This window comes from Haliaeetus leucocephalus, unplaced genomic scaffold (assembly GCF_000737465.1).
Source record: "Haliaeetus leucocephalus isolate CR32 unplaced genomic scaffold, Haliaeetus_leucocephalus-4.0 Scaffold840, whole genome shotgun sequence".
NCBI classification, from domain to species: domain Eukaryota; kingdom Metazoa; phylum Chordata; class Aves; order Accipitriformes; family Accipitridae; genus Haliaeetus; species Haliaeetus leucocephalus.
Window position 1 is genome coordinate 2299931 of NW_010973276.1, and position 22867 is coordinate 2322797.

The 22867-nt window shown below is 43.2% G+C and overlaps 1 protein-coding gene across 6 annotated transcripts in view; it reads right to left on the minus strand.

The window, feature by feature from the left end:
• The window catches only part of PTPN11 (protein tyrosine phosphatase, non-receptor type 11), a 46550-nt gene that overhangs the window by 5657 nt on the left and 18026 nt on the right, over nucleotides 1-22867 (minus strand). For 2 of the 6 annotated variants that reach the window (XM_010582103.1, XM_010582104.1), the window contains exons 10-16: nucleotides 21297-21428; nucleotides 20243-20397; nucleotides 19500-19567; nucleotides 18675-18826; nucleotides 14857-14969; nucleotides 14527-14628; nucleotides 13119-13461 (exon numbers count right to left, since the gene is read on the minus strand). In XM_010582103.1, coding sequence (XP_010580405.1) covers nucleotides 14559-14628; nucleotides 14857-14969; nucleotides 18675-18826; nucleotides 19500-19567; nucleotides 20243-20397; nucleotides 21297-21428 — 690 coding nt within the window. In that variant the 3' untranslated portion in view covers nucleotides 13119-13461; nucleotides 14527-14558. Of the gene's footprint in view, nucleotides 1-9742; nucleotides 10245-13118; nucleotides 13462-14526; nucleotides 14629-14856; nucleotides 14970-18674; nucleotides 18827-19499; nucleotides 19568-20242; nucleotides 20398-21296; nucleotides 21429-22867 lie in introns of those variants that run through there. The other 4 variants (XR_775297.1, XR_775295.1, XR_775298.1 and 1 more) reach the window with 4 other exon arrangements.

Below are 22867 nucleotides of genomic sequence, written 5' to 3' on the forward strand. Positions count from 1 at the left end.
GGGACGGGGGGGGAGGGGGGGCGGGAATTGGAAGGGCACCATGATTAGGCAGCCATGTTTGGCACTCATAGTCCCATGTCCGTTTCCCATTTGTCATTGCAAAAATAATAAGAAAGCAAAGCCAGCTGTAACGATCCAGCCACTTCCTAAAAATACGCATCATTAACAGCGGCTTTATTGCTGCTGGTTTAAAGGCAAGCCAGCACGGCCTCTGCTTTCCTGAGCTTTCCAAGGATACGTCAGATGAATGTGTGGAGGGGACGCACTGCAGTGAGTCTCTACCCTGAAGCACAGAGCCCACCACGGCACCCATGGAGAGGGATCCCACCAGGACCCCAGCTGCGGGCTGCCGGAGAGCACAGTGATGAATGTCTGCTCCTCCGAACGGGGGAGGTTAATTACTGTGATCAAAAATATCCAGAGGGAAAAAATGTTACACCAGATATTACCAATTAACCCAGAAATCTAAACATCACAATTGCTGCAATTAATAGGATCCTACATTTGTGCTAATTACCAGTCTGCATGAGAAGCGCCTGTGCCAGGAGGGAGGGAGGGAGGGTGCCTGCAGACCCGCCGGAGCGGCAGATCCCAGCCCCAACTGGGGATGCTTATGGGGGGGGTCCCCATCTAGAGTCGTGCCAAAATGGAAGTGGCAGGGGTGACTGGAGGGCTCGAGGGTCCTCGAGGAGGTGACTGCCTTCAAAGCTATGCCAGGGTGCTCAGGGCCTTGCACAAAGCTTGTTAAACCGCCAGCAAGCCAAACCCGCTCGCAGTGGCATCACTGCATGTCCCCAGACCTGCAATCGCACAGGCTTTAAACTGGGAAAAGAGCTGATCCTGTACCCAGGCTCACCCCCGGCATGATCCTCCCCAGTTATGGTGGGCTGCAGACCACACCACGACCATGCCAACGGTGTCACTGTATGCCAGGAGGATCCCGGGGAAAGCACGGTGCATGGAGGACACCGCATCTACTCCACATCTCCAGTGGCCAGCATGGAAGTTACCCCAACTCCTTGCTTCAGGAGTGTTGAAAGCACAGAAATATTGAGTAAGGCTGGGTAAAACAAAAACCCAGTGCCTTTTCCTTCCTGCCCCACGAGCCCATTTCAGACACAGCCCCATCACGTCCCCATCAGAAAGCAGAGCCGCCTCTCCTCCTGCCAGCAGGTTTAAGCAGGAGGGAGGATCCTGCTTCCTCACTGGCACTTTTATAACGTTTTAGCTCATTTAGAAAGAAGTTCCTCCGGACAGAGCAAACGCTCCCACTAACAGCCGCTTTGCTCTTTAAGTAACCTGTTGGTCCTTACTCCCAGCATGCAAATTCAGCTATCGAGGGCAAGGCAATGCAATATAATGGATATGATGTCAAGAAAAATTAAATCAAATGTCAGGATAAAATTCCAGGGGGGAACATACTTTTATGATTCATAATGCCAACCAATTATCCCTGTGACAGGCCGAACGGCAGTATTTTATCATGCCTAGCAGCCTGGAAAGGGAGTTGTGCAAATCGGCTCATAAAAAGATCCTTTAACAAACTCGGTGGACGTTGTAATGATCACTAGCACACACTTCATTTTTCAGCCCCAAATGACAAAAAAAAGAAACCCCAGCTCTCAGCGTGTGCCAGAGCTGATGTATTCCCAAGAAAAAGCACCTCTGCCGGGTAAAAGCTCCGGGTGCTTTGCTCTCCCCTCTGCTCCATCTGCTCTGGTGCTTAAGATCTCTCCCTTCTCCCACCAGCATGGGCAGGGCTCAGCCATCCATCCTAAAAACACTATGGATCTTTTCATTTTCAATAGCTGACGTGCTTCGGCGCTACTTGCTGTGGGCACCGAGACGTAAAACCGAGGTTACATTTCCATTAGAAATACGAAGTAATTTAACATCTCAACCAGGTACGAAACACTGCCCTTGGTGGTGACTGCCCCCGAAAATTACATCAGCTGATGTGGTGCAGTGGGGGATCAGCCAGGCACTACGGCCAGAAGCAGCAGCAGGTGAAGCAGCACTAATACAGTCTATCGAGGCCAAATGCGTTTTGTTTATACCCAACATTTACCCTTGGTGTCTCATCAGGTGGTGGCAGGAGGTGTCAGCCTGATGGGGAACCACCGCACTGAGACCAACGCAGGAGATCGCAGCACAAAACCCACGCAGCCTCCAGGCCAGGCTGCAATGCAGGACGCCCTCAAAAAACCCTCTACATACCAAGGTTTGATGTACAAAATACAGCATTCAGTGCAAAACAGCATGCAGGGAGTCAAGCCATTAAAACCCAACAAAAATGTCAGCATAATTTTTAATCCCTGGCACAACCACGCTGAAAAGCAAAGGAAAAATCTCAGGAAGGAAAAAGGAAAAAGCTTCCCACACTGGAAGTATTTGTCTTGCATAGAAGTGTTTGCAAGATCACTGCTCGAAGTGCAATCACATGAACTTGTTATTTTGTAGGACCTACAAAGCGCTTCATACTTCAATGTCCTGAAGCGCAGAAAGGAAGGAGGCAGTGACATCTCTGCCAGCAAAGATGGATGAACAATCGCTACATAGACTAAGGCGGATTAACAAAACACCCAGCCCCGCAGCCCAGTGCTACCTCTGTCCAACAGAAGGAAAAGCCTGAGGTGAAAAACAGCAGAATTTTTCCGGCTCAGAAAAAGGGTCTTTGGACCAAGAGGGGGAAAGACAAATTCCACATATTAAACCAAACGACTAGGGCTCGGGCACTCTCACCAGCTGCTCTTCCCTTTGGGAAGAGCAAAGGGGGGCTCCTTTTGTGGGAGCTTCCCTCCCAAATGTGGGGGCTTCCCTCTCTCCCCCGAAAAACAACCCCCAGAGGTGTGCTCAGGACCCCCCTCTGTGCCGGGGCAGGGAGCCAGCGACCGCCACGGGGGCTCGGGGCTCTGCCTGCACCCAGGAACCCTTCCTGGCCGGCGGGGGAGAAGCACTGGCAGAAGGAGCCAGGTGGACCTTCGCCTGGCCCTTGTTTGCCTTACATGGACCTTTTCCAAGTGAGCAGGTTAAATATTTGCATCCTGGAGATGCAAAAGAAAAACCAAGCCACCACCGGCCGGGTCCCCAAGGAAGAGGTTTCTGACACTTCCCATGCCTGCTAACAAAATATAATTCCTGGCTGGTCCAGGATCATTTTGGAGAGGTGTTTAATTGGCACTTATTGTGGTAGCGCTCCAGCCCCCTGCCACGATGGGCCAGTTAATGAAGCAGGCAGCAGCTGCTCCTGCTCCGCTTGCAATAACAACAGGGTTGTAGGAGGCAGCACCAAGCCACCAGCTCATCGGCCATCGCTGCCTGCACACACGGACACCCACCCAGCTCGCCCGCTGCTCCCAGGCAGTCGCAGGGCTTCCAGCAAAGGCATTTTTTTTCCCGTTTGTTCCCAGCCCATGCCAAAACGCGGCTGTGCTTCCCTTGCCAAGACCGTGCAGGATGGTAAAGCTGCATCCCCGGGAGCCCATGCTGTCTGCTCCCAGCTCGGGGCTCACTGGAGCAGAAGCGGAGCCCAGATGGCACAGGGTGCCCTTCCCACCGCTGCTCCGCCTGACAGGGCCAGGAGCATCCCTCCTGCTTCGCAGGGTGACTTCCACCCGGACCGTTCCTCTAGGAGAAGTAAAAGCAAAGGCGCTGCAGCAAGGTACGGAGAGGTAAGAGAGTTATCACCTCTCTGACAAAACAGGGGCAAGGTAGTTGTGCTTTCAAAGCCCCGTTCCACACGGGGACAGGCACCCCCATGGCATAAGCCAGTTTTCTCAGCAGGTTTTACCACCATACCCCAAGCCTTTTGGCCATCTACAGACCTCCAGAAGTGCTCCCATCATCACGACCCTAGTGAGATGGACCTGGTTATCCTTCGCGCCCTCCTCCCAAACACGCATCCCCCCCGTCCCAAAGGCCGGCTGGCCTCGAGGGTCACCCACAGCCACCACGCAGGAGCCCCAGCATCCCCCGGCTGCAGCCCGGCCGGGCAGCAAAGGAGCCCGCGAGGACCCCGCGCAGGCAGGGGTTGTTGAATAGGGCTGTTGATGCTGTCCCTCTGCCACATGACACAGCAGCCGAATGGCCTTAAAATAAACTTCCCCTCCTTTCTTATGCATGGGTAAGCTTCCTCCCGAAAGCGCGTGTGCCTCTGCATGCACGTGTGCGTACACACACACGCTCGCTCCCCACCACGCCGGCACCGTAGGCAGCAGCGCACTCATTATGTTTTAAATAAAGCATTTTAAAAATCTCTCAGAATTATCAACAATTGCCATGGATACCAATCACTGAAATCCCTCTGTTACTATGGCAACACCTTTCCCATCCTGCCTATTTATCCTGGAACTGACACACCATTTATCGTGAGTGATAGGAAGAGAATTTGAAAGCAACCTTCCCTAAGTGCACGGAAGCATAAAAATCCTCCGTGAGGAAATAACTATTAATAGAGATAAAACAGCTACAGCACATATTAGCCCCAGTCCGATGGCACATGGGGCACGTTTTGTGCCTGCACATCACTGCTAAACACTGAGGACGACACGAGGAAAACACACCCCCCAGCAAAACGGAAGGCAGGCAGGGTCAGTAAGGCTCAGTAATGGAAAACACAAACGCACTCAATTTTTTTTTTTTTCACGTTTAACACGCAAATCATTAAAACAAGAGCCTGTAAGAGCAAGACTTTGTGATGGGAATGGGGTAACCGTGCTGCTGCGGTGGCACAAGGATGCTGTAGCAAACGCTGCTCGCAGCCTCCTGGAAAGCTGGCGGGCGATGCTCGGGGCTTGCAGCAAGCCCTCGCTGGGTCTGGTAGCACCAGAGTACGAAATTACCTCCTCGCTCCAGCGAAGGGGCTTCCAGGGGAGCGGAGTCAGCAATCCAGCCAGGTGAACCATACATAAATGTCTCACGCTAGGTACTTACGGTACCCACCAGGGTAATATTTGCGAGGCCCAAGATCTCCGTGGTGTTTATTTTCACAATATACCTGACAAGTCAGCACAGTCTATTATTTCCCCGCATCTCTGAGGGTCAAACTCAGCAGAGCCAGAGCCTGCCGGTGAATTGTTTTAACTCAACCCATTGCCCCAAAGCACACAGGAGCCGAACGTGTTAAGCACAAAGACACTCCTGCAGTCGAGCTACAAGCACTCACATGCAAGAGCCTCCGGGCTCTTACGCACCAGCAATCAGCCCGTTTGCAGCAGAGACTGGAACAAAGCCTCTCCCCTGCGTTCCTGATCCCGTGCCAGAATGCGGAGCATGCTGCGTGTCAGAAACGCTCAGCGACTGGCCGAAGAAAGGAGAACAAGCCTTGCGGAAGGAATCCCACCACCACCACAGCCCTTCTTCCTACACCCTTCATGAAACAGAGGGGAAAAAAAAAGGCTCCAAGCCCCTGGAAGGGAGATCCCTCCCAACATCAGTCTTCCTGTGACCCTCCTGTCCTACAGCTTAAGGGACAGTGATGCTGACCGGGAGGAAGGACAGCAAAAGTGACGCAAGTCCAGGTCGTGGGCAAGACAAGGGCTCCATCCCCAATTTCATTTCCCAGGCTACGTTACCATTAAGACCATGTAATTCATCCTAAAGGGCTTCATGCTCGAAGGGGCAAGACATAGCTACGGGGAACAGGACCCCAATCATTCCTTTGGGAAGGATGGAGGTACAGTCTGCCACAGCTAACCACCCTGAGGACACACTTACTTGTTCTGCAGGGTGACAGCAACATGCTGGTTCCATCCTCTGGTTTTCATCAATGGCAGGCACCGAATTTTGGGGAGAGCAGCTTCCTATTTTTCTTGTGCCTCTGATAAAAGCATCATGATCTAGACTGAGTCCAGCCAGTGACCTGTGCCTGGGAAGAGCAATTTGAGTAAGAGAGTCTACTGCTTTTCCACATTATGCAGAAATGCGTCTCTGCAATGGAAGTCACCGTTCAAAGCCTTTTGATTGATTCAACTGAATTTTAGGAGCAGATTGTCCAGACACTGATATTACTATGCAGATCTAGGCCTGGGAAATGGACCAAAGCTAATAGAAATTCAGTGTAGCCACTGATGATTTGTACAATTATGAGCTGCTATGAATCAAAAGGTTAACTTTCAGACAGATCCTTGTGGGAGAACCCTTAGAGATTGATTTCAAATTTCATACAGTATTTAGTCAAATCTCTTTATTAGGGGACAACAGCAGTCGCCAAATCACAGAAAGTGTGAAGTCTACACAGAGGTTAGTGCAGGACACCTAGAGCAATCCAGAGTAGATGCTCTGGAAGTACTGCATTTCCCGGAGCTCGTGAACCATGAGGAATGTGAATTGACAAAGGCCGTTCATTACAATAATGCAAGTCACTGCAAACATCTGTGATTAACAAGAGGACTCCAGGAGACTGAAGGAAGGGGAGCAGATTGCACACGGACACAACACAGACTGCTGCAGCGGAGACAGGTGAACATCAAAACTCGGATCTTGACACTGTTGGGGGAAAGGTTTGCAAAGCACAGAGCTTGTGCAGCTGAGAACTGCTGGGGAGGTTTGCTGTTTGCACAAAAGCCTACACAAAGAATATCCCAATTAAAGCAGCTTTCTGCTATGCTAAACTAGGACAGTGCTACAAGTATGATCAGCTGCTGTCAAAGGATGCCAGAAGCATCGGGAAAGCAGCAGGAGGACGTGCCCATGTGCAGGTCTGTATCCAAAGCACAGCCTCCCAAGGAGACACTGATTCCCCAGGAAGGCCAGGGTGGCCAAATAGGTACAGACCAAGCCAGAATTGCTGCTGTCAGGCAGGACCTGAGGTCAGACTTATCTGAAACAGTGAGCGTAATCAATCTTGACTAGCCAGCCGTCGACCTGCTCTCCATACCCGCAGCCCAGGCACCAGGAAGGACAAAGACATTCCCTTCCTTCGAGAGGACACTCAACCGCTCTACAAATACTAAACCTTAAGTGCACAAAATAAAATGAGATCAAGCAGTTTGAAAAAGCCTCCACTTACATATTATTTCTCTCTCCTGTTTCTTACACAGCACTTTATATCCCTTTAGCTATCATTCATAGTTGTAAATATACAAGGAACTTTCATGGATCTATAAAATTAAAGATTGCGGCCAGAAAAAACAACCATAAACTAAGCTCAGGCATAGGACTATTAAATAAAAAGACTAGAAGGAATCACAGCATCTTCCAGCCTGATTTCCAGCACAAGAGAGACTAGGGAGTTCCTCCCCCTCCTGTTTCACATCCAATGACACAAATAAGGAAACTGAGAAAAGCACCAGCATAAGAATCCAAAGAGCTGTCCTCTGTTAGGAGCAAACATGCATGTAGTCAAGAAAAAAGTGAGTCGTCCAGATGATGCACACTAAAAATGTAACAGCCCCTCCAATACCTGGAGGCATTTGTTGGGAGAGCTGGGTTTTTTTTCAAATCAAACGTTTTGATCTATGAATTGTTATGCTGAATCTTACTCCATGGGGGAAACGGGAAGCAATCAGCATATTAAGAAGCCTTTGAAGGTATCTTTCCCAACTATTACAAAAGAAAAAAGGGAAGAAAATACACACACATTTGAGCCTCAGGCTCCAGCTCAAGGCAAAGGAAGACTTCAGAGACTCAAAGCACAAGCGCCATGCAACGGGCTCAAGGGTGATCCCAAGCAATGGGACTAGCATGTGAAGTCTTAAAAAACACAACCAGGTGCAATACACAGGGACATGAAACAAGAACTGCTACCCTGAAAATGGAACCTGATTTGCACCAGCTCTGCCAAGAGAGACGCGCTGGAAAAATGTTTTCTTTGGAAACAGCAAATAGGTTGATTGAAGGACACCTTCATTTTACCTGACCCATTCAGCTCGTCTCCTTACAGGATCAGAAGAGCAGTACAATGTATACATTTTGCTGTGTAACAGGAGGCATGTTTCAGAATTCACCTAACCTAAACACTAACTGCATTGGAGTTTGTACTAAAGAAAAGTCAGCCAAAGTTTCAAGGTTTTATGGAAATAACAAACTTGTCCTTGAGTAATATCCGATCATCTAGGCTTGTATACACACTGAGAGTGCTGCGAGAATAAATTCTATTCATACTTACCTACACAGGGCAAGCAAAAACGCAACACAGCAGCCTGGGAGAAAGCAGGAGGTGCTGTAAGTGTCCCCACATCCCTACCGCTTTCAATCTTTGTCAAAGTTCTCAGATTGGACTGGTCCCCCTCCTTCCCCAACCCTGAAACAGCTTACAAAGCCATTGCTATACACAGAGATGGATGCAAACTGCTAGACACGTTCATAAACAACAACAAAAAAATCTTACTCTGCAGGATAATCACCTTAAAACCAAGCTGCTCTACATAGCCTCTGTCCTCATTTGAATTCGGCTTGTATGTGAATCTGCAGAGGCCTCAACCACAGGGCTTTGCCTCCTTCCCAGCATTTCAGTAGATTATCTCTATGCTTTGCCATCACCTTGAGATTAAGCTTGGTTTACTACAAATTCAGCTGATCTTTGCTCTGTGTGCAACCAGCACTGCTCATGTCATCTGTGTTACAACATACAGCATTTATTTCCTAAAAACCTGCAGGATGTCTCAGTTGCGTTTTTACCACTCAGCCCCAAAACCAGGATCAAGGGGAGACCTAATGCTTAGCGGAACCTTTCCTTGAATTAAAAACCCTTCATATGTTAGTGAAGCCACTAAGGCTGCCTAGTTCCTGGGAATCAATAACAGCAATGACATGCCTAATGGAACACTCCCAACAGCTTTAAGAAAGAAAAAGCAGTATTAGTGGACCTACAATTAGACTGATACGTAATACTTAGGGGCACATGTACGCTCTTCTGCTCCTGCCTAGAGAACAGGTAGGACATACATTTTTGGAAGTGTCTAGCTCCAAGTGCTACAGAGAGTCAGAAATTGTGACAGCTTTTGAAGTATGGTAGCAGCAGCTGGCAGAAAGGAGCCTGGGGTACAATACAGCTCCTTTTCAAAACACCAGTCCCTCTTTTGAGTCACTGCATGGTGCTGGCATAAAAGGATCTCAGGAAACAGCACAGCTCCAAAGACAAATGGTGCAAGAGATGAAAGATCTGGAAGGAAGGAGCAGCAGGAGCGAGAGCAACAGCTTCTTTCTCTCTCACCCCAGAAGAACTGGTTGCAGCTGAGTGTGATGTGCACAGAGAAAGAACAGGATTGCCCTTCCTTTCCCCTAGTTAAAACTGATTGATAATACACTAATAGCAGAAAGATGCAGGCCAATCCCCACTCCATCCCAATTTTGAGCATGTTCCACACCATGTCCAAAATTCAGGAAAAAAAGTGATGAAGGTCAATTATCTGGAGGTAGAACAGGAAAGGGAAAGCAGGAGGCAGCAGGGACACCTGACCATTGCAGGAGCGCAAGGGCAAGACTCCCAGGACAAAAGCCATGGAGGGCTAACCGGAGAGACAGTACCTGGACAGCACAGAGAACCTCCCACGGGGCAGCCAGCTGGCAGCAGATGGTAGGAATGCAAAGATAAAAGCTCATATACATCATACTTAAGAGTTTTGCTCCACTGGCTCTCAGGAAGGACAGCTGCTCTCTTCAACAGCATCTCATCCCGCAGGGGGCTCAGCAGTACAATTCAGAAACACTATGAACTAGACTTGAAGATTAGTGCCCATACAACACCATCTTTTCTGACTGCAAGCTGGAAAAGAGTAACTGACAAACCATCTTAAGAAAATTATTTTTATTTCTTTTTTTTTTTAATTTCTTTTTTTCCCTTTTTTTGAAGTTCTGAGGTTTACAGATATGCTTTTATTTCCAATAATATAGCTTCGCAGCAATAAAAATCACAATGCAGCTAGCAGAGCAGCTGAACTAAGACCCATAAATACCAGCACAGAAAACAATGGACAACCACCAATATTTCTATACATGAACTATTCTTTTAATGTCACATTTTGACAATTGTAAATGGTCTACAGAATGTATGTGGGCAAAAGGCAATAAGTGAGTCTTTTGAAACACTAGATGTATAATAAACAGCGCATTATCAACATTTACATGATTCACATCAAATTGATGACATCCTAAATGTATTCCTTTTAAAGGATAGAAATTTTTCAATAAAATATTACATTTCATTTAATACTCTGGTACAATACTTCATACATTGCAGGAAAAAAATAAATGCAAGGTCTACTCCACCTAATAAGAGGATCCTTTTTCATTAGTCTTTAGTACTGTAATAAAAAAAAAAAAAATCACAATAATGTCATAAATAAACAGGCTTGAAATTATTAATTACGTTTCACTATTTAAAAGGGAGAAATTAAAAATTAATTTGAAATAATGAAGTTATGGGTAGAAAATCAAAACCTGACAACACATCCTAGTACCAGCTGTGATTTTTCTCATCCCTACAACAAAAAAAGGAAACAGGTTTTATAATTTCGTTAGCCGTATCCTAGTTAATCATGTTTCAAACACATACCTTAAGAGGAAAAAGTAAAGTTTGGTCAGGATTAATAGAACCAATCAGTCCTAACAACAGTTAGCTGAAATTAAAGTGTATGCTATAAAACATTCAGTAAATGAAGTCTGCAGCAAATTCATGCTGGCATAAATTATTGTGCCTTAGGAGTTGGGTTAAAGTTTCCCTTGTGGTATAAAGTCTTCTACAACAGAACACTTCAGAACTACATCCCTTTTCCATTCCATTGATACAGCAAAAGCTTGTAAACCAATGCTTTAAATTTATTCTCTAAAAACTTACTAGAAATACATGAAACCCACATTCACTTATCTCCCCTGAACCAAAGGACATTTCTCCTTCTTGCTTCATCTGTCATAAACCCCAGCCATTGTTTAAAATAATTTAAAAAATGCTTTAAGAATCATCCCTCTCTTGCCGGTGCATGAAAGGCAGACAGATTTTATTTTGCAAGGTCTCGCCTTTGGTATTCAGCAGGGCCTAGCACTTCTGTTAAGAGAGGAGTATTTATTCACAATCTTTCAGATTCTGTTCCCCCCTCATTGACATTCCACCACCATATGCTCCCCAGGATTAATACACATTCTGCAGTAAGAATTCCCTGTTTCCGGGGGGGGGGGGAGAAATCCTACAGCGGCATGTTCTAAACAGCTAAAATGAGGTCGTAAGAGGCAACTTCATGTTGGCCACGTAACTGATTGCTGCTTATACAGGTCAATCTTTTAAGACACATCACGTTAACTGAGTTCATAACAGAGTTCAGATTCATTCAGGATCCTTCTCTCCTTTCTCTTGACTTTTCCCCTGACTTTTCAGTTTGGTGCAGAATAGCTCCAAACCTGAACACGTATTCCACCTTGCTATAACATATGAAGTGTAGAATTTGTCTAACTTTGCACAAAGTTTTAGACAAATATTTAATTGCCATCAATTGCTCTATACAAATACCAACACTTATAACTGATCCCTGTTCAGCAGGATGAAGCTGTAAATAGGGACAGGAGAGGAAGCAGGCGATGCAGAATAGGTATCTTGCTACCAAACAAATAGATCTCTCTCTCATCATGACTAGAAATTTTAGGTCTAGAAAGGGCACTAGTATTTATGACTAGAGTGTAAGGCTATGACATTAAAACATGTATTATGGTATGCTGGTGACAGGAGTTCCCAAAAAAACCCAAAGCCTCAAAAGACAAAAAGGACAATAGGCAAAGTAACAAAAGTCTGCTTAACATTAAAGAAGCACCTTCATTCAGTACAAAGTGTTCAAATATTTGATTTTGCAAAGCACTCTCAGGAAAAGGTAATGTAATCTCCCACTTAACCTTTCACAAAGCTGCATTAATTACATTCCAGGCTTTAGCATAATTTCACTAGTAAGGCCAATAACACAATTCCATTGGCCCTGCACCCTTGCATACAGCAATTTAATGCAGCGTTCACCATCTGCACCTGCTGTATGAAAATGGCAATAATTCCTTAACACCACTTAAGTCACAGAACTTCCCCAGAAACACGGGGAAAAACATTGCTAAGACACCACCGGTACCCACTCCTAGGGACCAATTCTGCCATTAATGCACACAAGCAGCTGCTAACGGCTTCAAGAGGAGCATCTGGTCCAGATAATTGGACAGAGTAAACAAAGTGAAAAACCCCAATTAACTGGCAGCTGAACAGCAGTTCTTCGTTCTAGAGTCTCTAGAAGAGGACTTTGTCTTATTCACAACAATCAGAAGTGGTTTCAGGTGGATGTAAATTTTTTAATCAAATAGGGACAGCAAATTCAATGCAGCTCTGAAAGGCACTTCAGGTAGAATGGTAATAAACTCCTGCCTGATGAAACGAACCAGAACAAGCCTGCTGGCCTTGCTGCCCATGCCGCCCTTTTTCAACTAAGGCAATTTTAGTGGATAGCTAGCTTCCATGCACTGCTTTCCCCACACAACTTTAATTTAGCTACTTACACTAGCATAAGGCCTTACTAAAAAACGAGAAGGCTCAACAACTTACACCTCCCCAACAGAAGGGGAAGAGGGTTACCTTATACTAAGGTAACAGCCTGCACAGTGGGTTACTTGTTTCACTGCTTTTAATATGCTGTCAAGGTGTCATCATGCAACTTTTTAAAATACCTTAACTCTACAAGTTCAATCTCTTGCTTAATAGACAAACACAGACAAATTAACACAGACAAGTGTCCTCACAAACAGCTAGGCAGTGTCCTCACAAACAGCTAGGCCACTGTGCCCATGAGAGATACAGTAAATTTCTAATTTGGGTAGAGATCATGTAAAAGAAATCTTGTCTGAAGTAAAGGCTACCTTGCATAATCACTCAAAAATAGCCTATCCAGCCACTCAGCTAAGTCGTAATCAAAGCCATCAGTTATCACAAAAAGCACCTTCATATCAATAACTGCTCACTCCTATGAAACTCAGTCTGAGTTTGAAATGTATCAGGACTAATTTTATCATGTAGCTGATTCTATTCATGCTGGTGATCCACTGTTTTCAAACAATCAAGTATTGTTCCCATCAGTATTTTACATTAGTGTAACGGATTTATCCACATCATTGCTCTCCCACCACCCCCCGCCCCCCACCCCCCCAAAATCCCACAACTGCTCAAATAAGGAAAAAACCCCAACTAATAGGCATACTGTGAAACAAAAATACTATTTAAAAAACAAATGGATGACAGTCCAACAGTTTGCGAGATTCAAAACTGACTCTACAAAGTAGTTGTCTACACTGTAGAAAGGATTTCCTTTTATTTGGAAAATGAGCAATTGTAAATCAGGTATTGGAGAGAAGAGAGATAAACAATCTTTAGATGGTCTTAAGTTTTGCCTACTGTTGAAGGATTAAAACCGTAAATAAAAAGGTACCAAGCCCTCAGGGTTCACCATTCATGTGAAGCTTCTTCCATCTCTTTCTTGACCTTCTTAAAAACCATATTCAGTTCTGGGAAAGGAAGGGAGAAGAAAATAAAAAGTTATTTAGGAAAAAAAAAAAAGCAGTTATTTCTTACTCTGACATTATACAGAAGTGCTCAGTTTTGATTCAAGAAAGCCTTAAAGTCAACCAAAAGTCTCAAACCTTGCTTAGAAACTTTGGTTTATAAACTTATAAAGCATGGTACTTTGGAAGTAGAAGATGAGATTGTGTATAAACTTGGAGAGGTCCCTAGACTAAATGGATGACACATACTTACAGTTACCAAACAGAAAGGGAAAAGAGGATTTCTGAAGTCTTTAAAAACACAGGGGGAAAGATGACAAAAGGCTTTAAATTAGAATCCAAAAGAAGTTAATGACTAAAGACACATTAAATTCAAAGGTATTCCTTTGCTGTATTCACAGCCCATTAACTGAAGTATCAGATAAACTTATCAGCTAATAACCTATATATATATATTCAGTTGCCTGACTGCAAGAACAAAATTATAACAGGTATTTAAAATATAACAAAGAGAAACTACAGATTTCTCTCCCAGCAAAAGCAAGGATTTAATTTTTACTAGTAAGACAACAATACTACATGAACTGCTCACACCACGCAGGCACAGCGGTAGCTTTGCTCATCACATCTTTTATGAGGCTGAGCATGAGATTAAGTGTTCTTTGAATCTCTTTAGATGCACAGAAAGCCTTATCATCAACCAGGAGCAACTTTTAAAAGATGTGGAAAGTTCAGGCTGTAATTGCTACTCATCTTTTGCTAGCATGCAGGATTTCAGTCTCCTGAATAATAAGACTTCCAACTTCGGTCACTGGTGAGTCAGGACACAAGAACAAAGCCCTAACTACCAAGCTAATATTCCACATTGTTTTGAAAGGGTAGACGTACATGCAATTCAATCAAAATTAGCTTCTGGAATTTAAACACCCTAAGGTGGATAGATTACACACATTTTGGGCATTACAAAGTCCTTCCTATAGTTCTTCTCATAGTTTGGTTTTGTGTGCATTTTCTCCAAACACCACAACTCCAGGCTGGATACACACACTCGCTCCTGAACATACACACCTGCCTCTGCGTGGAAGTCTCTGTACATCTTCTCATCTGAAACTTTTCTGCTGTTGCATCAGCCCCACATTTTCATATACTCTAGCACTATCTTCTCTCATTCTGAAATGAAACAAGGATTTACAGTCCAAAGCATCTAGTTGGAGAAAAACATATTTGTACATGCAATGCAATTCAGAGACAATTTATTTTGCTTAATTTATTTTAAGAGCAAAGCACAGGGCAACAGTCTAGGGCAGATTCTGTGGTAACTCATTCTCATTCGAGGTCCCTGAAAATTAGTCAGTACAGTTCAGAAAACTTACACCTTAACAATAGAAGTGAACTTACTCTGGACATGTTGGGGTTGGGGTACAGGGTGGAAGAGGGCTCTGATCCCCACTTGTCTGGTCCGATAAAGAATATTTAATGTTTGTGTATTCGTGACCTTTTCTCTTACTCTTCTGTGAAGCAAAACACAACAAAAAGCCGGGTTTTTGATTACTAATAGAAAACAATCATTGAAGTAGTGCAGAAATTACATGTGTAACTAACCATGTCTGTTTTTAGAAGAAAGGTGTGTCTACAAGGAGAAGAAAGCTCAGTTCTGTAGATAACACACACAACATGGATAAGACCTAAAGGCTGGCTTTAGCCATTGGTTACAAGACCTGAAAAGGCTCACTTTTCAATATTCCTCTCTCCACCACCATCTCCAGCAGAATATACCAACCTCAGGAACCAGCATTCATACGCAATCTTCATCTTACTTGGCAGAAGAAACCATGCTTCATTCTTTAATAGACAGTACCAGCCAGTGGGCTTCCCACTGACCTTATTTCCAGCTTGGAGATGTGGCCAAATGAGTAACAACGTTGTTTGCAAGATCTCTAATAAAATAACATCTTAGCCCATTAGGTTTGATATAAAAAGAACCCAAGCTGTTATTTGTATTCTGCAGCATATGTTACAAGCTGCAGCCAATTGTGCTGGCATTCATCTAAAGATACTGAAGGCTCCAGCAAGCAAAGCTACACTAGGAAAAGTAAGGGGATATGGCTTTCTTCCTTTCAAGGCAAACATTCACAACGCATGCATACACCGAAAACTACACAGAAATTAAAGACTCACTTTAAAGTTTTACAGGGTACTGGATTGCGGGGGTGGGGGGGTGTTTGTTGGTTTTGTGTTGCCGTTTGTTTTTTTGTGTTCTTTGGTTTGTTTTGGTTTTTTTAAATGCTTGAACAAGTACTAAATAACTGACCTGAATCAATCTCACAGCAGAGGTTGTCAGAGCTTCTGGGGAGTTCTGGCTGCTGAGTTTCCATTAAGAACACTCTGTATAGCAATATAGGTTGAAGTTTTTCCAAGATGGCCTTCTGAGACTTACTCAAAACTTGCTCAACTTGTTCTGTTATTTTACTGAACTTCTCCCCTCTCGGCCTCCTACTTACTCCTGACAAATCACTTTCAAATAGACTACCAGTCCAGATCAATTACCTGGAAGGTTAATGCTAAAAAATAAGATTTAAACACAACGCAAAAGTTCAAACTCTGCTGCATTCTAGTGTTATGGCTACAAACCCCTCACCTGCCAATAATATTCTGAAGCCCAAAATCCAGGGCTTGATTTCCACCTTCCCACTGCCCCCAACTGCACGATGAATGGCAGTTCATGTTACAGATGTACTGTACTTTAAAAGCAATTTAAAAAGAATCAGTCAGTTCTATTACTTAAGCTGACAAACAGATAAAACAAGCCAATAAAAAGTAAATCTCTGGCTTCTCTTCCTTCCGCTTAATTCACTGTAATTATCCTTTCTAATTCAGAATAAAAGAAATGTGGTAAGAATGACTTGTTTCCTAGATGTAGGAGAACATACACATTTCCACAGAAAAGAAAAAAAAAAAAAAAAAAAAAAAAAACCCACCCAAATTCACTTTGCTTTTGTTTTACACTTGTAAGAAGAGAGGCAATATTTAACACAACACCTAACTCTATGAAATCTTGAGGCTCTCAGCATTGCAATGCAAAAGCGAATGCTAGCAGAGCAGGGCAATTTCTTCCTGAATACAAACAAAAAGCAGGCTTATCTATGTGAATGGATGCAGCTATTCACATATCCACTTCTTCAGTCCAGCTGGTTTTAAGTCCTGCACGACAACAGGTTAGCTAGTGTGACTACCTAATTTCTTATCAGAGCTGGCTTGGGTTCATCCAGATTGAAAAGCAGACAGGGAGCACAACCTCATATTGTTTCCTATAAAGGTGCCCTAATTGACTGCACCAGGTTTTTTTCCAGCTTTCACTGTTTGCAACTGTAATTAAAGCAAGCATAGAAAAGAAGGTTCCAGAAGTTAAAGTTCCTCAAAACACAGCATTTCATTCCCAGACTATCTTACTGGGGTGATATTCAAGCATTCTGCATAGTATTCTACTACTTAGCCTTTTTTTTTTTTCTGCTCTATCAAAACATGCTTTGGAGCATTCCCAATTCACCATGTTTTTTTCAGGACATTAGTTCCTATAGTCACCACAAAGCTTTGCTTTTGTCTGACAAGTTCTATATAGTTTTATTCCTATAGCTGCCATTAGCCTTAGTTACAGGTCAAGACCTCCTGAAGTAAAGCAATGTTCTATTTCCAGTTTCTTAAACTTTTATACCTGTGCCTTCTGAGCTAGTAATGGAATAGAGGATGAGACACAACTAACTGAGCCTCATCACTATAGGAGAAATACACTGCTCCACTCAATATCAAAATACTATTCAAAACCCATCAAAACAATCAAGAGAGAGTTACAGATCTACTTTGTAAATGGCAGCAGCAGAAAGAGACTGTATTCAAAAAGCTAAGGATACAAGGCTTGTATAATTACACACACATTCGAGATATGAAGCAGCTCTAAGGCGAAGTGAGACAACAAAGCCAGGGAAAAAAGTACACCTGCGGGATTTCTTGTTCTTCACTTTGTGTCTAATCACCATCAGATCACACAACAGCTGTCCTGGGGAGAGGAATAAAGTCTCTATCCTCTCTGCTGAACGGTGCATCTACATCATGTAGGCAAATATAAAATAAGCTCTGCCACACTCCAAAGCAGCCAAAAGCCACACAAGAGTGCCAAGCCCAAGCTGGCACACTCCATCTCTAAACAGGGATTACATCTTACACCTGGCACTGCGCTAACCCTGCCGCTCCCCACATCTGCCTGATCAGTTGTGTGGGTTTATCTCCTTCTCAGCAGCAAACCAGCTGCACAAGGAAATATATTGAAATTCTGAAACAAAAAGATAAAAATCCCAGATGACCAAAGGTTAGGGCAGAGAATGAAAGCAACAGTGTGTAGATTGTCAGTTCTTTATTACAAAATGAGGTAACTTCTGTAAAAGACTGTAGAGTTTGAATGCAATGAAGTACTTAAACAGGAAGAGTGAGGTGAAGGTCTTGTGGTTGTCACCACATATTCCAAACCTTTTCTCATCTTACTACACCAAATCACTCCTCTAACTGCTTTTTGTTGGACACTGTACTGCAAGATCACCACACTCATTCTTTCTTCTTTCAGTCCAATATACTTACCTCTTACTAATAAACTTTAAGACTCCAAAATCGGTATTAGAGTGACTAGCATTTGAATTTGATTATCCTACTTTAGAAATACAGTTAACAGGTTTGAAATCTCTTTAAAACTCAACAGAACACAAGGTTCTGTATTAATTAACAGCCTTACCTCTTATTCTTCTTGCACAGAAAACTAGATAATATTAAGAGAATTTGAGATCTGGGGTGCAGGGACTGGGGGACTGGGAGGACAGGATCCCCTACATGCAAGCATTTTCATGGAAGGTAAACCAGCACTAGTTGCAGTCATATGGAGAAGCCTCTCATATTGCTGATTTTCTTTCTCTGTCAGTGGCCAAACACACTGGTTTTATTTTACAATTTTCTAATTCCACCTAATACTTTAAGTAATTCTTAAGCATAACGAATTGAAATATAGGCTAATTTCTCTGAACAGGGTTAACAGGTTACTGTCCCAGGCTTCTCACAATGCATTGGTTATACAGCCAGCAGTCATGCCTCCGAAAGTCACAGGCGGCAACTCTGCTCCCTGCTCAAATGATAACACGTTCCTATGTAACATTTTATACTTAGGACAAATATACCTGCTCCTCTTCAATTCTGCGCTGTAGCGTTTCAATGTAGTGCTGTACTGCCATGTAAATAAATCTGTACTGTGCTTCTGTCTGAACCATTCCTGACCGTTGTGACCTCACCATCTGAATGGTCTTTGGAACATCAATATCACAGTCCACACCTAGGAAGAATCATCATAATGTTAAGAACAGTAAAACAAACTTTATCTTTGGAGGAGAGATGGGTCTCATCTTCCAGCAGAACACAGTGTAGTTGAATGATCTCACAATAAGCAAGATTGCTAACATTTAACACAGAGCATTTGCCCTTGACTTCTAATATACAGATCTGTAGAACTGTAACATAACATGGAAAGCTGTCCTGAGGGACAAAACTGCATCACTTCACACTGGTCCGAGACAACTTTAAATGCAACCTAGCTCAACATACATGCCGAGTTACTGTTTACAGCAGTTTATACATAGATACTACACCATTCTCAAAAAACAAGTTGCTCAAATTCAGCATGCCTGAGTATACTGACCACCACACACTCATGAATGATTTTAAAAGAAAAACAGAAAAATAAATAATACAAATAATAATAAGAAAAACATAATCAGACTCCTGACTAATCCTCAGCTGAAAGTTTTCATTATGCTGAACTGGAGCAGGGCTTCAGCACTTTGAATTCCAGCTAAATCAAGAGGAATGAGCAAGTCCCTTCTATGCCAAACACACATGCCTAGTTTGTAGCATTACTAGAATCCTCTATTCTATCAACACTCCTGTTGTTTTAGTGTGATGTAGCTATCAATGTCCCACAGGAAACTAAAAGTGAGAGGGAAACCTACCTTTTTCTCTGATTATGTCAATAAGAATATCAATCACAATGAAAGTTCCTGTTCGCCCAATCCCAGCACTGTAAAAAGAGAAGGGGGGAAAAAAAGTTAGTTGTTTCACTCTTTCTGAACAGACACCAAAACACCAGTCCAAGTAAGAGTCTAACATTAAGAGACATTAGACTTCCAAATTATAGCCAGAGTCAAACCAAACCAAAAAGTCAAAAATAACTAGACACCTAATCAACTTAGCATGGAAGAGACAGAAGTCAAAACAGCACTTTTGTGCCTCAGCATTTATTAACGTCCTTGAATCAGAAAAAAACTACAAGCTCAGATCTAACATTTCCTTGCCTTATAAGTAGTATCTCATTTATAAACCAAGACTGAGGAGAGAGCACTCACAGGAGGTGGGATGGGATACTAGAATTTCCATCATCCTGCACCTGAAATGTATCTAGCCAAAACTGGTACCACCTTCTCATACAACATCAGAAATTCTTATTCATAGACATGTACACTCTGAAAGACAGCCTGCTTCAAAGCTAACCATTTGACACCTATCTAGAATATATCATTTTGCAAAACAGAAAGCACAAACACCTTGACAGATCAAAGTATGAGTAGCTCTCAGGGAAATCTGTCTTCTTTTAAAGTTTTCATCTCCCGCCGCCAAAAAAAAAAAAAAAAAAAAGTATCAAACATCCAACAGAACTCCAAAGGCATAGCAGGAGAGGCATAGCGTATCACCATACCTGCAGTGGACCACAACTGGTCCCGCATCAGAAATGCTCTCCTGCTTATGGTGCACCTCCTCTAGAAAGTCTAGTACACCACCAGGGTCACTTGGGACTCCATGATCAGGCCAAGTTCTGAAGTGATATTGCCAGACTGTTCTCTCTGTGTTCCCCTGGAAGGAAGATGCCAACACGTGAAAACAAAATCCTTCAGATCAAAATCCAGCTAAAAGCATTTATGTGGCAAAGTTGAGTCAGATCAGAAGGTGGCATATCCAACCTGCTGCTCAGTATCCACAGCACCACAACTCTCTTAAAGGAGGGAACTAGCCAGAGTTCTTCCTGGCCTGACAAGTCAATCACACCATCTGCTTCCTCAGCTCCCTCTTTCTCATGCAGTTGTTTCCAACAACATTTCCATCCTCACCTTTAGAAGGCACGGCAAAGTTCTGTCTGAGGGTGACCAACAGCGAGGGACCTTCGCCTGTCATACTCATCATTCATACTTAGTGGCACTTACCTTATGCACTTATTCCCACTCAGCTCCATCTCACGGACATACCAATGTGACACATCCTGCTTATTTGCTTCTTACACAATTCATTTTGCATCCTGATCCAAATTGTTCCTTAACAAGGAAGTGCTACTTCCACACTAGTTAACTGTTTCCTTCCTCATCTTTTGTATTCCTTCCCTTAAGTGTTCTTTCTACGTACTGGACCCATACACGACCGTTTTCTTCTAGTGCAACCATCTCCATGAAAGAGAGCAAATGCCTAGCTAGATCTAAGTGTGATTACTTAAAAGCGCCATCTCTCTTTCCAGATTTCCCCAAAGCTTTGCAGCTGCGCATCTTCTGCCAAAAATTGCTTAGGTGTAAGAATCTTCAATTATCCCAAGGACAAAGAGAAAGATGTATAGAACTAAACCTGGAGCTTCAAAGAAAGAGACAGGTCTCAATTTATTAATCTCTTAGTGCTTTTATTGATTCCAAAGAAACAGCCTATTTCTGCAAACTTTTTTTTGTGATGTGCAACCCAAATTAAAAGGACAGAGTTACTAACATACTTACTTGCCCAACTTTAGAAAGCTTAAGTTCTCTTAGTGTGTAATCGTGTGCTGCACTCTCCTTGACATTCCTAACACGCATAACACCATACTCCTTTAGGGAATATTCATCAGGCCAGTACTTGACACACTTACTCTGCAAGATTTAAAAAAAAAACAAAAACAAAAACAAAAACCACCAACAACAAAAAAAGGAGTAATTAGTAAGAAGAAACGCTGGTTCATGAACTGAAGAAAGGCTGGTTCATAAACTGGTTACCAAACACATTTCTGAAGCCTTCATTTCTGAATACATAGGGGACAATTATTAGCATCAACTGGACATCTAGCTAACAAGGTAAAGAACATTTTAGGGGGAAGTTTCGCTTCCCCATAACAAACACTGGATGATTTCAGTCAAACAGGTACAGGCAATCCCTCCTTTCAGCAGCTTTCATGATCATCTTAGTATCTGCTTTGCCTCAATAGTTTCAAAACCCAGAGATTAAAATACTGTTACTTGTATCTCCACCCAACTAAAGGTTTCAAAATACTGAGAATTTCCAGTAGAATGCTGCAGCCTTACAGGCTATTCTACAATCAAAACCCAACAGGCTGCAAAATAAATACAAGTCAGAGGTATAAGCTGTTTTTCGCAGAAATTAAACCTGGATGCTTGCATTTTCATGACTTAGAGCAGAAAGGGCTAATATAGCTCTCTAATTCAATCACCAAAGCAACAAAGAATTGTTCCCTGTGGCAGGGGACTGAAGCCTCATGTGTTGGTAGCTTCCAAAATGTAGAGCTTTTGGCGTGCTACTTCTCTCTCAAGATTATCTTTGGCCAGGGATATATTCCATCCACTGAAGAACGGATTCATCTATTACTACTTTTGATTTGTTTCCTGTGACAGTTCAGGAAAGAGCAACTCCTGTTAGCCTGTGAATGCAATACAAGTCCACACAGTATCAAATGAGAAATTACAGTGGGTATATAGATGCAGCTTCCAGCAAATAGCAAATGCAGACCAAACACCAAGTACTACAGAGAAATATTTCCTATTTGCAGTTACTACTGCATATTTATGAGAAAAAATGGCAACAAGAAAGTTCCTTCTGCCAACACAAGATACAGTAAGAGATGATCGAACACATGCTTTCCAGCCTACTTAGGCAACAAGATGCTTTTTTGTTACTTTTGCCCTTCTTTCCCTGCCATCTCCAAAAGAGTACAAGCTGAAGAAAAGATGTTGATCCTAGCCTATGCCAAAATAACTTGCAGTTTCAATACAGAACTCTGAACACAAGAGCAGTTGGTATAGCAAGTCTGAAGAGTAACATGCAACGTTAAAATAAGCTTTAGTCTGATAGAGGGGATGCATGTGTTATTGGCTCGATGGACTGCCTCCAAAACACCACTATTTTAATTTATAAGTATTTGCTGCTTCTACAGCGCATTCTAAAGCATATTCAGATGCAGATCATAGTTCCTCACTTCCTTAGGCAATGTGCTCTTGAAGTCATCTCTGATGCAGAGGTTTCTCTCCTTTCTGCAGATCTGAAAGCATCTTGGCCTGAGATATATGTCATGGTTTAA